This window comes from Scomber japonicus, chromosome 5 (genome assembly GCF_027409825.1).
Source record: "Scomber japonicus isolate fScoJap1 chromosome 5, fScoJap1.pri, whole genome shotgun sequence".
Lineage (NCBI taxonomy): Eukaryota > Metazoa > Chordata > Actinopteri > Scombriformes > Scombridae > Scomber > Scomber japonicus.
This window is the reverse complement of record NC_070582.1, coordinates 19,844,942-19,858,966: the sequence shown is the minus strand read 5'-3', so window position 1 is coordinate 19,858,966 and position 14,025 is coordinate 19,844,942. Positions and strand designations below refer to the sequence as shown.

The 14,025-nt window shown below is 38.3% G+C and overlaps 2 protein-coding genes across 2 annotated transcripts; one reads left to right on the top strand and one right to left on the bottom strand.

Moving 5' to 3' along the window:
* The first annotated feature begins 2,864 nt into the window (after window positions 1-2,864).
* Window positions 2,865-11,596, top strand: rbm28 (RNA binding motif protein 28). Its single transcript, XM_053318844.1, has 20 exons — window positions 2,865-3,198; window positions 4,029-4,175; window positions 4,264-4,421; window positions 4,535-4,610; window positions 5,016-5,108; window positions 5,236-5,307; window positions 5,465-5,564; window positions 5,652-5,896; window positions 6,001-6,067; window positions 6,230-6,339; window positions 6,423-6,496; window positions 6,595-6,730; window positions 7,467-7,531; window positions 7,618-7,776; window positions 7,915-8,064; window positions 8,247-8,321; window positions 8,428-8,554; window positions 8,912-9,047; window positions 9,184-9,298; window positions 10,894-11,596. The coding sequence occupies exons 1-20, from the start codon at window positions 3,081-3,083 to the stop codon at window positions 11,032-11,034; spliced, it is 2,364 nt and encodes a 787-aa protein (XP_053174819.1). The 5' UTR covers window positions 2,865-3,080; the 3' UTR covers window positions 11,035-11,596.
* A 508-nt stretch (window positions 11,597-12,104) lies between these two features.
* LOC128358670 (leptin) lies at window positions 12,105-13,326 on the bottom strand. The gene is made up of 2 exons (XM_053319021.1): window positions 12,726-13,326; window positions 12,105-12,637 (listed from the first exon to the last, which is right to left on the bottom strand). Exons 1-2 carry the CDS (start codon window positions 12,873-12,875, stop codon window positions 12,302-12,304), a joined length of 486 nt encoding a protein of 161 aa, XP_053174996.1. The 5' UTR covers window positions 12,876-13,326; the 3' UTR covers window positions 12,105-12,301.
* Between the last annotated feature and the right edge of the window lie 699 nt (window positions 13,327-14,025).

The following is a 14,025-nucleotide window of genomic DNA, read 5'->3' as shown; positions in this document are numbered from 1 at the left end:
GGTATAAGTTAAAGGTGATACATCTAGGAGATCATATTGTCCTCTTGATCCAGAGATGATCACAACACTATTACATTGCTGTTTATTGTTTACAGAGTACCTGGATACTCAGTGCCTTAAAAAGTGGATACGTTGTTCTCACAGTTGCAGGGTTATTTTGAGCATTTTATGTACTATAGTGATTACTTGTGGTATCTGTCACCCAGTTCTTAACAATAGTTTATTTGTCTGTTATTCTGCTAGTATTAGTCCTGCCTGTTGTGTGTTACACCATTATACCAGTTTACATTTCAACAGTGGATAACGAGCCTCAGTAGAGAATCTGTGTGAATGAACAAGACTGTCATAAACTACCAAAGCAACAAGAAACAAGTTGGACTTCAAAACGAGAATGTTAAGATGAGAAGTTTCCATTGTTTTGCTAACAAATGTCATGTCTGTTGAAGGTGTTTTTTGAACATGAAATAGTTCTTCTAGTATTGTAAAGCTCTGTGTCTTGTCACTTTAATGTACATCATGTCTGATTTGTTTACTTATTAACATTTTCATGTCTTCTGCGGCCTCCATTTGGAAATAAATCTAAAGACATATTGTTTGAGGTTGTGGTGTTATTTTTTCAGACTCCAGTTAATTCCACCAGAAAATTATGATATGGAAAGTAAACTTAGCCCATCTGTTCTGTGCCTAAAGCATGTGTGTGCAGAGAAGCACATCCATGAACATTTTATTTCCACCTTGATGTTTCCTTTTTAAAAAAGATAAATAAAATGTTAATTCTGTGCAACAGCAGACATATAGAAAATAAACTGTAAACATGTGTAAAAACAAAATGGAGAGAAACTAGAATAGAAGTATACTCATGAAACATATCACAATGGACTACACAAGACATGTTGGAGCATAGACATAATAACATAAAAACTAAAAATGTAATGTTAAAGATGGTTTTAATGAGATCGTTTATCCTATTTTGTGGAAAAGCCATATCAAACAAAAAAATATTTAGTTTTGCGATACACACAGTCTGATAGTCTGAGGATTTCTAAATGCAAGGTAGTGGGAATTGCATGTCAGTATGAATGACTTTGAATTGGTTCTGCAATGCAGGTTTGTTTGGTTTTTAAATTCTTATTGTTTCCACAAAGTTTTAACAATGACAGCTGGGAGATTCATAATTCTTACGGCCAAGCGCTGACCAGCGCAAAGCCCTATTTTATCTGTAAAGATTATTATTAGGGCCTGAGTGCTGACTAGCGCGAAGCCCTATTGTATTTCTTCTTTTTTTTCTGTCACGATTACAGCCTTTTTGACCCCCTTAACGTGCCCCAAAAGTCACCAAAGTTTGCACACAAGCCAGACCCTGCTAAAAATGTTATATTTCATGGTTTGCATTAATGGGCGTGGCAAAATGGCTCTGTAGCGCCCCCTTGACAAATGAATAAAATTGAGCCCGGCCTCGCCACAGATTGACATAGACAAACGAAACTCAGTAGGCCTACACATGTACATCATGTGCCAAGGAAGGTGTTGAAGATGTGCGCTGGTGATTTCAACTGACTCCAAATCTGATAGAGCTGTAGACGTGCTTTTATGCAGATTTTAAGCATCTCTAACTAAATATAAGAACATGCTTGTCATGAAGAAACGTAGTGAAACACATAATCTGTGGATGGTGAAGTTTGTACACAAGCTCCTCCCAGTATTAAGGTTGATTTATGCTTCTACGTTGGGTCGACGTCAAGCTTGCTTGGTAGCAAAAAATATACAGAGTAATAATAAATAGAACAATGTTGTGTGACAATCATGTGCATTACAACAAAACACTGCAGAAACTCAAAATTCCAGTCACAATAAATGTCATAACACTTAAAATAAGACTCATCAGCAAAAAAGTAACTAGTTTTTAAACAACTTTCACTTGTTTCAAGCACATTTTCACTTGAAATAAGTAGCTCAATCTGCTGTGGAGCAAGTTTTTTTTTTAAATACTTGTTATAGGAAAAAATAAGAAGTGGATTACACAGAAAATAAAGAGTGAAATTGTCTGTGTCATACCTGGGAAGGGACTAGATACCAATAGCCAGCCCATTCAGGTTAATTGCTTGCACCGCGACAAAACACGACGCGATGACACAGAACTTCCAAAGGTGCACGACGGCATCGGAGCACCCATGTAGTTACGGCGTGGAGGTTACGTAGCATAAATCAACCTTTAGAGCTTCTTATTCACCCTTGTTAACATCAAAACATGGGCACGTTGTGAAGAAACATGTGAATGGGACTTTATGCATTAACTCACTGACTTCATTGAATCCACCTTTGCTTCATCAGCCGTTTCTAATCATGTAAAAACCTGCAGTAACATTCATCAAACCTCCGACCTCAGTATGAACCACAGTCTGCATAAAAACGTTATGACAACTAATAATGACTGACATTATGAAAATATATATATATTTTTTAAATTATAATGTATGTGTGATATTTTAATGCAACCTAATAAAAATGAGGCAGGATAGGCCTACATACAGAAGACCATGAATTAACTTTAAAACACATTTATTTCCGACCAGATCTGACAGCCGACTGAATAAATAAGATGAACTAAGCCTGGCTGTTACAGAATAAATCCCCATGGTAATTTATGTTCCTCTGCTTTCGTACAACCGAGTCCCGGCTAAATTCAGCCACGATAACCGGAAAGTCTAGATTGTCTAGATTTTGTGCAACAGCCCTCAGGAGTGACCATAGACTGTATTGAGGGAGCGACATAGCAACATGTTTTTGTGAGCCTCCGGGACAGCAGGCGGCGACACTAAGCAGCTGTCTAAAAAAGAAAGAAAGGAAGAAGCAGCATACTGCATGATGGCTGCCCACGTTTATAAACATGCTTGGTAGCCGTCGTTGAAGTGAAACATCTTTCTAGCATAATTTCATTTCACCGAATCGCTTAACATTTGATATTTAGAGAATTGCTTGGAGTGTTGAACTACTGACAGAGTGGAGAGCAGTGTGCGGCTTGTTATCGAGCCACACATCGTTACATTAGCGAGCTACGGTTAGCTTGGCAGCGTTGAACCATGCCAGCACAGACCCTGTTCATCGGTTCTCTTCCAGCTTCGGCTACAAATGAACGACTTGAAGAGATATTCTCTGAGATTGGCCCTTTAAAGCAATGCTTCGTGGTCAGAGAGAAAGGTAATGCTCTTTTATGATATAAGTTAACATAGACATGAGTAGCATGAGCCTAATGGAGATGGACCACAAACACACTGATAGACTGATGATTAACTGAGGACATTACCTCCACAACTATGCTTAAGTACCAATGTTGAGGTATTGTTATATCTTCTGCTACTTTATCTAATCTATATTCTCTGTGTACATCTCATGACCTTCTGTACACTAGTTCACTGTAGTCCTATGTAGTATTTTATTTATTTGATTCTAATTTGTTTTATTTATTGTTGATTCTTTTTTTTAAGTACACTTCCGCCCTTACTCTGCTACTTTTTTTCCCCCACTATAGTGCTTTGTCTATTTGAATTTCTCCTAAGGGGGATCAATAAAGAAGCATCTTATTTGATCTTACTCCACTACATTTCAGATAGAAGTGTTGGACTCTTTATGCCACTATATTTACCATTCAGATCAATAAAACAAGATCAGTTTGTTATAGTTATTATGCATTTTTATACAGTACACTATACAGCAGTGTAAGTTGTTAAAATGCTAGCTTACATGTACACCTCAATTATTCAGGTTTAATATTCAAATAAGATCTACACATGTATGATACATTTAACATTGTAAATTGCGACATTTTGCATAATGAGTACTCTTACTAACCCTTTTCAGACGGTACATATGTACTTGTACTCAGTAATGTTTTGAATGCAGAAGTATTTTTTTTCACTGTGGTATTACTGCTTTAAGTAAAAGATCGGAGTTGTTCTTCCACCACTGTGTGTATGTGTATAGATATGTAAATGATGATATACATAACATATTTGTTTTTTATAAATCAGGCTCGGAAAAATGTCGGGGATTTGGCTACGTCATATACTCCATGGAGGAAGATGCCCAGCGAGCTATGAAAGAGGTAAAAGAATACGACGGAAAGAAGCTTTCTGTGACAGTGGCAAAGAAGAAAATAAAAGACAAAAAGAAGCCAGGTGTGTATGACGGCATATCCAAAACTAGCAACTGGTAGAGTTTTCACAGCATGTCTACTGATAATAATGCTCATGTCATTTAATTTAGCACGGAAAGAGCCAGAGCCATCATCAGAATCAACATCAACGCCAGCACCAGCAGCAGCAGCACCAGCACCAGCACCAAGTGGAAGTGAGCAGAAATCCAAAGGCTTCAGGAAAAACTGTCTGAAAGCAAGACTCATCATAAGGAATCTCAGTTTTAAGGTGCAAAATGCAACATGGTTGTCACATGCAGTAGTTGATGAGCACACTTTGTTTCTGTGAAAGTTGTAAAGTCATTGATTGACCTGTAGTGTGTCACATGTCTTGTGTTACAGTGCTCAGAGGAAGATCTGAAGCAGGTTTTTGCCAAGTTTGGAACAGTTCTGGAGTCCAAAATCCCCCTCAAACCTGGTAAGAACAGTTTAATAGTGCCATCTCTACATGCAGTGTCTTGCTCCAAATGTAGCTGCCTGGTTGTTTTTGATCGCTTTGACTCAGGAATTGATGACAATACAGCCCGACTGTTGCTTGTCCACTTTATTAGAAAGGTTAAAGTCAAACAAACAAACAGACTGAAAATAAGCAGACAAATAATGGCTCCTACACTACATTTATCCTACACTATTTTATTTGAGTGTCTGAATGCTGAGTGTGTAAATATCTCCATGATATAGTGCTCTCAGATATTCTACAGTGGAATGAAAAAAGGCATGTACACTATTTGTGAATTCGAACACAGCCAATTCTTGTGTGACCCCTGTGTTTTTTTTTCTTCTTTTTTTTGGACCTTATTATATCTTTTCATTCTTTGTACAGATGGTAAGATGCGCGGATTTGCGTTTGTCCAATTGAAAAATGTGGCCGAGGCAGCAAGAGCGCTTAAAGCCATGAACCTGAAGGAGATCAAAGGTTAGTGACTGAGACACTAACATTGCTGTTGTGGGAAAACCAGTGTTCATTGTCGACATCTCTCTTTTGTTTAATTTGTGTGACCCAACTACATTTATAGTTGTTGTTGTTGTTGTTTGATTCGCAGGTCGGCAGGTAGCAGTTGACTGGGCTGTACCAAAGGATAAGTTTGTTGCCATGAATCCAACTGCCAGTGCAGGTAATCTTTACTACTCTCAACAGACACTTTCTCTTTTTGTCATACACAACAAATTACTTTCATCACTCTTGAAGAAAATGATACAAAAAATACTTAAGCCATCAGTTTACAACAAAATAGAGATGATGTCATTAATGCCATTCTGTTCATCTTGCAGGAAATAAGAAGACAGAGGAAGCAGCTGCAAAACAGTCAGACGCAGAGAGCGACTCTGAAGATGAGGATGAAGAAAAGAACCAAGCAGCTCCTGAAAAGAAGTGCGAATCTGAACCATGTTTCACACTGTTAATATGCTGCTTGGTGTTGACATAGGTTGACAGTTTTTATATGAAATCTATCCACAGGGTCAGTTCAAAAGCAGCTGTGAAGCAGGCGGAGGAATCACAATCAGATGATGAAGAACAAGACAGTGAGGAGGAAGAAGAAGAAGAAGAAGAGGAGGAGGAGGAGGACGAGGACGATGATGATGGCGATGATGGTGCTTCCCTGGATGGAGGAGACGATGATGACAAGGGTAGCCTTGGTTCACAAGATGAAGATGATGAGGATGAGGAGGATGATGATGATGATGATGATGAAGAGGAATCAGGTATAACATTCTCAGCCATGTTTTTCATATTTTACTTTACTTTACTTTTTAGTAATATAAATATTTTGTTCCTAACTATAAATGCTGTTACTTTTTTACGCTAGCTAAAAAGAAAGCCGCAAGGAAACTTCTCCCTTCAGACGTAAATGAGGGCAGAACACTTTTCATCAGGTTAGTGATTCTTCTCACAGCTTCATCTTAAACCTGCCCTCATTTTGTGTATTTTGAAACATTACTTCACCTGTTTTTTTATCCTCAAACTCTCTCCATGCATTCATACTCATTAATTATTTGATTTACCCTCTTTGTTCATCTTACTTGTGGCTGATTAAGGAATCTGTCCTTTGACACGGAGGAAGAAGGCCTTGAGGAAGTTCTTCTACGGTATGGAGAACTTAACTACATAAAGATTGTTCTCCACCCAGATACAGAACATTCAAAAGGTGAGTCAGCAACGCTCGAGTGCAACACCTTTCTCCCTGATTTTTGGGACAACTAGATGAACTCATTCTCAGTTTGTTTCCAGGTTGTGCATTTGCTCAGTTTAAGACAAAAGAGGCCGCAGACAAATGCATGGCTGCAGCGCAGGATGAAGCAGAGGTAATATATAATATTCTCTGTTGTCTGCATTTTTTTATTTCATGGCATTGTCTGTTTGTGCAATGACTTGATAAGGATGCCTTCTTGTAACCTTGCAGAACGGAGGCATCCGTGTAGATGGTAGAAAACTATTGATCGCGGTGGCAGTGACCAGAGAGGATGCTGCTAAGCTGAAGGTCAACAAAGTGAAAGTAGAAACGGGCACCAGGAACATTTACCTGGCCAGAGAGGGATGTGAGTAAGCCAAATGAATTCTCTTCTTTTCTCCTCCGCTGACTAGCTTGTCCTCTTACACCTGACACATTAGTGTCTTTTGTTACTTTGGGCTCTGTAGTAGAAAGTTCTGCTCTGCTGATTTTGGCTGCACAGCATGTTGCCACCAGTTGGAAAGTGTTAAATATTAGCAAACAGCTGCTTACTGCAGATCACAGAACACAGACTGACATGAGCATCTCTTTGGGGTTGTGGGACAAAGTCAGTCCAACATGGTTTAGATCTGGTCTTGGTCAACAGTTCTCTACAACAGGGGTTTTCAAATTCTGAGACTGTGGGCTTCCCCTCAGACCAAACTGTATCTCTGAACTATCTTGTTAACCAAATCACAAACATTTAGGGTATTCCACATGATCTCCTTTTGATAACAAATTTAATATTTTTTTCGCTTTCGTTCACTGAGCCTCCCCTGAATCTGTTTGGAGCCCCTCAGCAGATGCCTGCCTCCTTGCTCTAGTAAATGTCTGTAGTTTGCTATATGTGCAACTTTTTTGACCTGCAACCTGTTAAAAGGTAAAAATCTGCATTAAGCTGTATTCAGTAGTACTCTTAATGACTCCTTTGCAAAGTTATGTCTGCCTATTAACTAAGTGTGTTTAGTTGCCACACCCCTTTCTTGAATTACTTCTGTGTCTGTTCATTTTATTTATTGTACTTTTTTTTTTTTTTTTTTTTTTACTCCATTACTATCACCCAGTGATCCGTGCTGGAACCAAATCTGCAGAGGGTGTGTCTGAAGCAGACATGATCAAGAGAACCAGAGTGAGTTTTTATTTTTGCTTATTTTTTCACATATCAACTCGTAAATTACTACACTGTTGACGTTTTGTGTTTGCTGTTTCCTATAGTTTGAAGAAGTAAAAAGGGCAAAGCTTCGGGACATTAAAGTTTTTGTGTCCAAGACTCGTCTGTGTGTCCATAACCTGCCCAAGTCAGTGGACAATAAAAAGCTCAAAGCACTCTGCCTTCAAGCTGTAAAAGGAAGCAAGGGAGTCCGCGTCACAGAGGTGAGAGACAATATGGCACACTGGTAGACAGTATCTCAAATGGATTTTTATATAGCTGCAACTTCCTAAAATATACCATTTGCCCACTAGAGGGTGGTGTTCTCATTTTTGTTGTTCATCTGTCATTTCCCTTTTTAGTGTAGGGTCATGTATGACAAGAAGCCAGAGAGAGGTCAAGTGATGGGACAATCACTTGGTTATGGCTTTGTCCAGTTCCAGGACCACGAACATGCTCTCAGTACGCTTCGTTACCTCAACAACAACCCCGACATCTTCGGCTCACACAAGGTACAAGGCAGTGGATTACCTCATAAGCATAAAAACAGCTTGTCGTTTGCTTTGTTGCAATTGTATTTTATTACCTTTTTTTAGAGATTTTCAGGCTTAGATTGTATGTTGTTTATTTTTTTTTTCCTAATCCAAGTAATCTTTTACTTGTTTATAACTTTTCCTTTTATATTGTCCTGCAGAGACCTATTGTTGAGTTCTCCCTGGAGGACACTAGGAAACTCAAAATAAAAGAAATGCGACATCAAAAAAACAAGGTGAGTTTGTATCAGTTTGTGAGATAATTAAGGTTTTAGAACCTCCGTCCAGTTTGAGAAATGTTTTATTCTAAATCTAAAGCATTGTGGTTTATGTATTTTACAGGAGTTTTTAAGAAGACAGCCTCTAAAAGGTGGACCGAAACCTCAGTCCCAGACAACCAGGGATGGAACAGTATCTAACAAAAATGGAAGTAAAACACAATCGTCAACACAGCGGACAGGAGAGCGAGGTGTGAAAGTATTTTTTTCTCTATTTATGTATAGAGATCACATTAGGCAGTTGGACATGAAGGTCTAAAGCAGACAGACATTAATGGCTTTCTATTCTCCTGGCCACATCACAATCAATAAGTTATGTCACAGCACATTATTTATGGTTTTAATAACTGAACTTAATGGAAAAGTGATTTAAAAAAACATGATTTGGCGTCAGTTTGAAGGTACAGTACACACAGTAGTGCTGCTGAATATAAAAACCATAGCATTGGTTCTAACAATGAGTTTAATAGATCTCAATGTCCAGTTTATGTTTATTATCTGACTTACTCCTCTTGATTCTCTCCTATCCACTTCTCTGTGTTTTTCAGCTCCTCATCAAAACCAGAGGCTAAACAGACATGCTGGCTTCCAGACCAAACCTGAGGTTGAGCATGTAGATTTGGAGAACGGAAAGAAAAGGAAGAAAATTCTACCTTTCCCCTCACACAAAGGACCTAAGATCAGGTACAGTTGTTATTCATTTCTATTAGTCTCCTGTTGACAGGAGTAGTTTATAGTAATAACTGTTAGTGTTAGTCACTCATTACTAATTGTTTGTTTTAGTTACAGATTGAGAACCTCTGTCATTTGTCTTTTACAGAATGCGTGATAAAGGAAAACAGCAGCCCCCACCACCCAAGAAAGCACGGCCTGGATCCAGCAGGAGGGACCGTCAAAGACAGCAGATGGAAAAACCTACACAACCCAGAAACCAGGTTTGTTGTTTTATCATGTAGACTGGGATCATATTCTTGGCTGCTGATTTATTGGGCCCATTACAGTCCAAATTTTAGAAACACATAAGGCTTTAATGTGAGAGTAACATCAAGACTAATTTCTGTATTAAATCCAGTCCCTGAAGAACCAAATCAAGCAGCTAAGAAATTGCTGTCAGCGATCAGTCTCAAAAAGATCAAAGATTTGATAAATTCACTTAAAAAAAACATGTCACTGTATCACAAAAACAAAGCATGGAAAAATACTAGGGATGTCAGATATTATTGGCCCTCAGATATTATTGGCCGATATTTACTGAAAAATATCAGGTTTTTATAACGAATGTTTGTTCTGTAGGCGTCAGCATTTCCGAGCCTGCATGAACGCAGCATTGGATGTTTACCAGCGCATGCTTGATGATGTATAACAACAACAACACGCTAGACTCGTGAGTCGCTAACGTGGCTAACAAGTTTATAGTGTCCCACCGCCATGTACACGATCACATAAACCAGAAACGAGGTTTACCTCCTCGTTGTCATTTTCTCTGTTATGTTTTCGGCGAGTCGCCTCTGTGACGTCACCGTCAGAGTCCGGTGGGTCCTATCTGGGTCCTACTCTGCTGGAGACAAAACAGCTGAGAGGATGTTTCTCTAAAGGTGCCACCTCCAGAAATGAGGCTTATGTCTGTGGTTTGGAACTATTTCCAAGTCCTATGGATAGTAAATGTGAAATTTGCAATGACTGCAAAGCAGCATAATAAATATGGCAGTGCCATATTGGCACTTTTCCCCATAACCTAAGTTGAAGTAGTTTTTTTATTTTGCACAGACAGTGTTTACATTTGGAAAGCCATGTTGCATTTATGTATGCATCCAGTGGGACATCACAATAAAATTAGGCATAATGTGTTAATTCCACAGTAGGAGATATGTTATGTTGTTACCTAACAGTTTTGGTGTAAAAAGCCTGCATATATCGGTATCGGGTGATATCGGTATCAGAAATTAAGAGTTGGACAATATCGGAATATTGGCAGAAAAGTCAATATCGAGCAACCCTAAAGAATACTGCACCAGACTCACTGAAGACAGCACATTCACATTTCACAGTAGTTCACTCCCGCAATGCCACCAAGTGAAGCTTAGTGGGATTAATACAGTACTGAAGAGGAAAAGAGTAAGCTGAGAGGGAGCTTTATTCATGTATAGTAATAGTAGTATAGTAGTCACAAATAACTTTCTAGCAAATTACAGCATCCATCTTTAGATCATCTGTTACAGCCAGTATAGTATTATGTTCACTTAGCATAAAAAAACCCCTTTACCTGGAAAAAGGAAAACATTCAGAAAAGTGAAGTGACATCTCATCCAGGATAGTAAGGCTGGTTTTGAGAGAAATTCTCACAAATCATTGAAATGTATCTTGTATCTTAAATGTGGTTTAAAGCCCCTCTAATGACATCGCACCTTGCTATAGACACTGATCTCTGCCAGCAAGTGGGACTATTTCTTAAACAATGGTGAATTTTGGTGACACTTTATCAAATTCTTTCCTCTTGTGCCACATAACTGTTTTATTTTCTGTATTTCAGAAGGTCAAACCAGCAAAGAAGCATTTCAGGAGCAGGGATGGGGACCGTTTTGACAAGCTGGTGGAGCAGTACAAGAAAAAACTGACTGGTAACAGTAACACAAACAATGCCATCAAAAGAAACAAATGGTTTGATAGTTAATTCTGTGTGTGCGTTTGTGGGGGGGGTCCTAAGTCTTCACAGCTACAACAGCAGAGGTTTTCTATATTTGACATCCTGAAGTTTTAGAATTAATTCAGTGATTCTTATGATGGTAGCATATTATACAGTATATGATTCCCATGTGCTAAACTGTACTGCCAGTTATCATCCTTCCTGTTTTATATTGTGTGATTAGCTCTCAATATGCCACATTGTGTTGTTTCTGTTTTGTCTGTTTTTCCTCCCTCACTGGAGCACAATGTAATATGAGGGTCACTGTAAATGGATTTTTATGAAAATATATTAAAACATCTGAATTTGTGTTTTATTGTTAAACTATACATTTTGAATTAAATCCATATTTGTTTCAGGATTCACACATCTGAATTCATTTTTAAAGTTGCCATACATTTTTTTTAATACTAGTTTTTTATCAGAGAATTAATCATTAGCTGTTGTGACCAAATAAACACTTCCCGCTCAGGAACACCAAATTTGGAAGTGTAGCAAGAGAACACCCACAAAGGATATTATATATTAACTTTGGAGTACGTGCTTTTCCCCCCCACTTCATTCTGGTCTCTCAACTTATTTCACTCATTACACAACCCTCAAAAACTTGCATAATACAAAAACAGAAATTTCATGTTAAATATTTATTCAAAGTTTACAATCCAAAAAAATATCGGCTGTACAAAAATATACAAAAAGTCATGTACCGATATAAATAGCCATGTTTGAACCATTGCATTGAAAAAAGTTGCCCTTTACACTTCCTGTCCTCATGCAAACACACATGTTATTCTTGGCAAAATTCAACCTGATTTTCAGGAAATTCCAGGGGTGACATCACTGTTCACTGTGACGTTTCCTTTGGCTTCAGTCAACATGACAGAGCTGATTCATAATTATGAATGAATCAATCTACAGGTCAACATAGCTAGTTGTTGATAAGACAGTGGTGTCATTAAATAAATCTATATGAGCAGATTTAGCTTTGTGTGCAAAACATAGATCAGGTAAACATTCCATCAAAAACTACAAATTTGCTTCAAACATAATAAAAAAAGATCATCTTTGTTTCAAAATACATATTTCCTAGTATAAATAAGTATATAAATAAGTGCATCTTCAAGAATACATTTCAAGGAAAAGTATGACGTGACCAGAGAGGAATGTTATATCAAGCATCACAGATGTAGATTTAACAAATCTTTCCCCAAAATCAGGCCAACAACTTACAAACATTGATCCCAGGGTCATTTTATCAGCAAGTTTTCAGCTGTTCCAGGTTCTTCAGCAGCAGAGTGAGGAACTCCTTCACTCTCATCACAGCTTCAATGCCCACGGTGTGAATGTATTCCTTTCGACTCTGTAGCTCCTGCAGTGGGCCAGACACAAGGGGCTTTGGCCGCTGCTCGTTGCAGTGCCCCTTCTTCCACTGTTGAAGGTAACCACCTAGTGAAGATATTTCAGACTTCACCTGGGAGACCCCATTAAGACTGTCCGAGATCAAACTGTTATAACCGTCCAAGATCACCACTATGGAGGAAAGTCCATCCACATCATCAGCAGGTTGACTAAGTGTCCAGCCAGCAGGAACCTGCAGAGACAACATGATTAAAATGATGATTGTAAAAGCTTGTGTCAACTACAGACTCTGTCGCCACAGCTAGTACTACAAATATTACCTGAAAGTTGTTCAGCTTAGCCACCAGCTGCTCAGCCATCCATTTCACTTTAATTTTCATCTTCCCTACTTCCACTGACAGAGGAGCAGCTGTTCCCACACTCAAAAGTTGTGAAAGAGAAATCAGGAGGGTCAGGGTGCTGTAGTCCATGTTTTTAGTAGCTGTACAAAATGTAGAAAAACTCTGGTATTTCTAGAAGAAAGGTGAAATTGAACATGATTAGAGATTATGCAGGTTATTTAAAAAACATTGTAGTTGTCTATTTCTCACTGGCATTCTTGCACTATGTCACTAAGAGGCATGAGTTCAGATCTACATCAGTTTATCCATGTTTGCAGTAATTTGCACAATATTACACTTGTAAATATTTGTGATAAGGAAACCTGTGAATTTTTCACTCGAACAGGTTCAAAGATCACTGACTCTGACTAACATTGTTGTAGTTTCTGTTTCCTAAAACTCTGGCTGATGCTTGTAAAGAATGAACAGAAACTTAAGCTAATAAAGAGTTAGATATTCTGGAGCCACTACACAAGCAATCTATAAAAAAAAAAACAAGGAACAAAAAACTATTTCTTTTTGTGACGTGACACATCTTTGACAAATAAATGCAGCTTTTATTTGAAACAGAAGTATCAGCAACCAGAAACATCACAAAAAGACTAACACGTGGAGAAAATGTGTCTAAAGATAATTCAGAAACAAAGACGGAAACGTTGAAGCTCCAGTAAAAGAAACGGAGACTGAGATGGACAGTGAGATGGAGAGGCGAGTTGACCTTACCTTGGCTGGTGTCTGTGTACATGTCTGTCAGGCTCCATGAGGGGCATCTTATAGTGGAGGGTTGTTGAGTCATCTCTTACTCACCTCTCGCCAACCCCCCACCTCTCCCCACCTCATACTCCTCTAGTGGTACTGCAGGAGACAGGAGGCCAGTTGAATATGCAATACATTTTTGGTAACAACCAATCAGACATGTTTGAGTCACCAGGAAAAAATGAACATATAAATAGAATACTTTTATCAGTTTTAAGGAGTATTTTTGGAAGAAGTTAATGATGACTCTTTTTCTCTTTAAGAGATGTTGGAAAGAAAGTTAAACATGTCTTAGTAACATCTCTTAGTTGCTGCTGACCAACTGTTTGCTCAATGGCATTTCTGCACTCGTTTTTGACAGTGGGGAAAACTGAAATCTGAAATTCCATGCCATACATAGATATACATATCTGAACATTCCAGTTCTCAGATGACAAATAATAACATAGTTTCTAATGATGTGACCTGCAAGTAAAAGTTATGT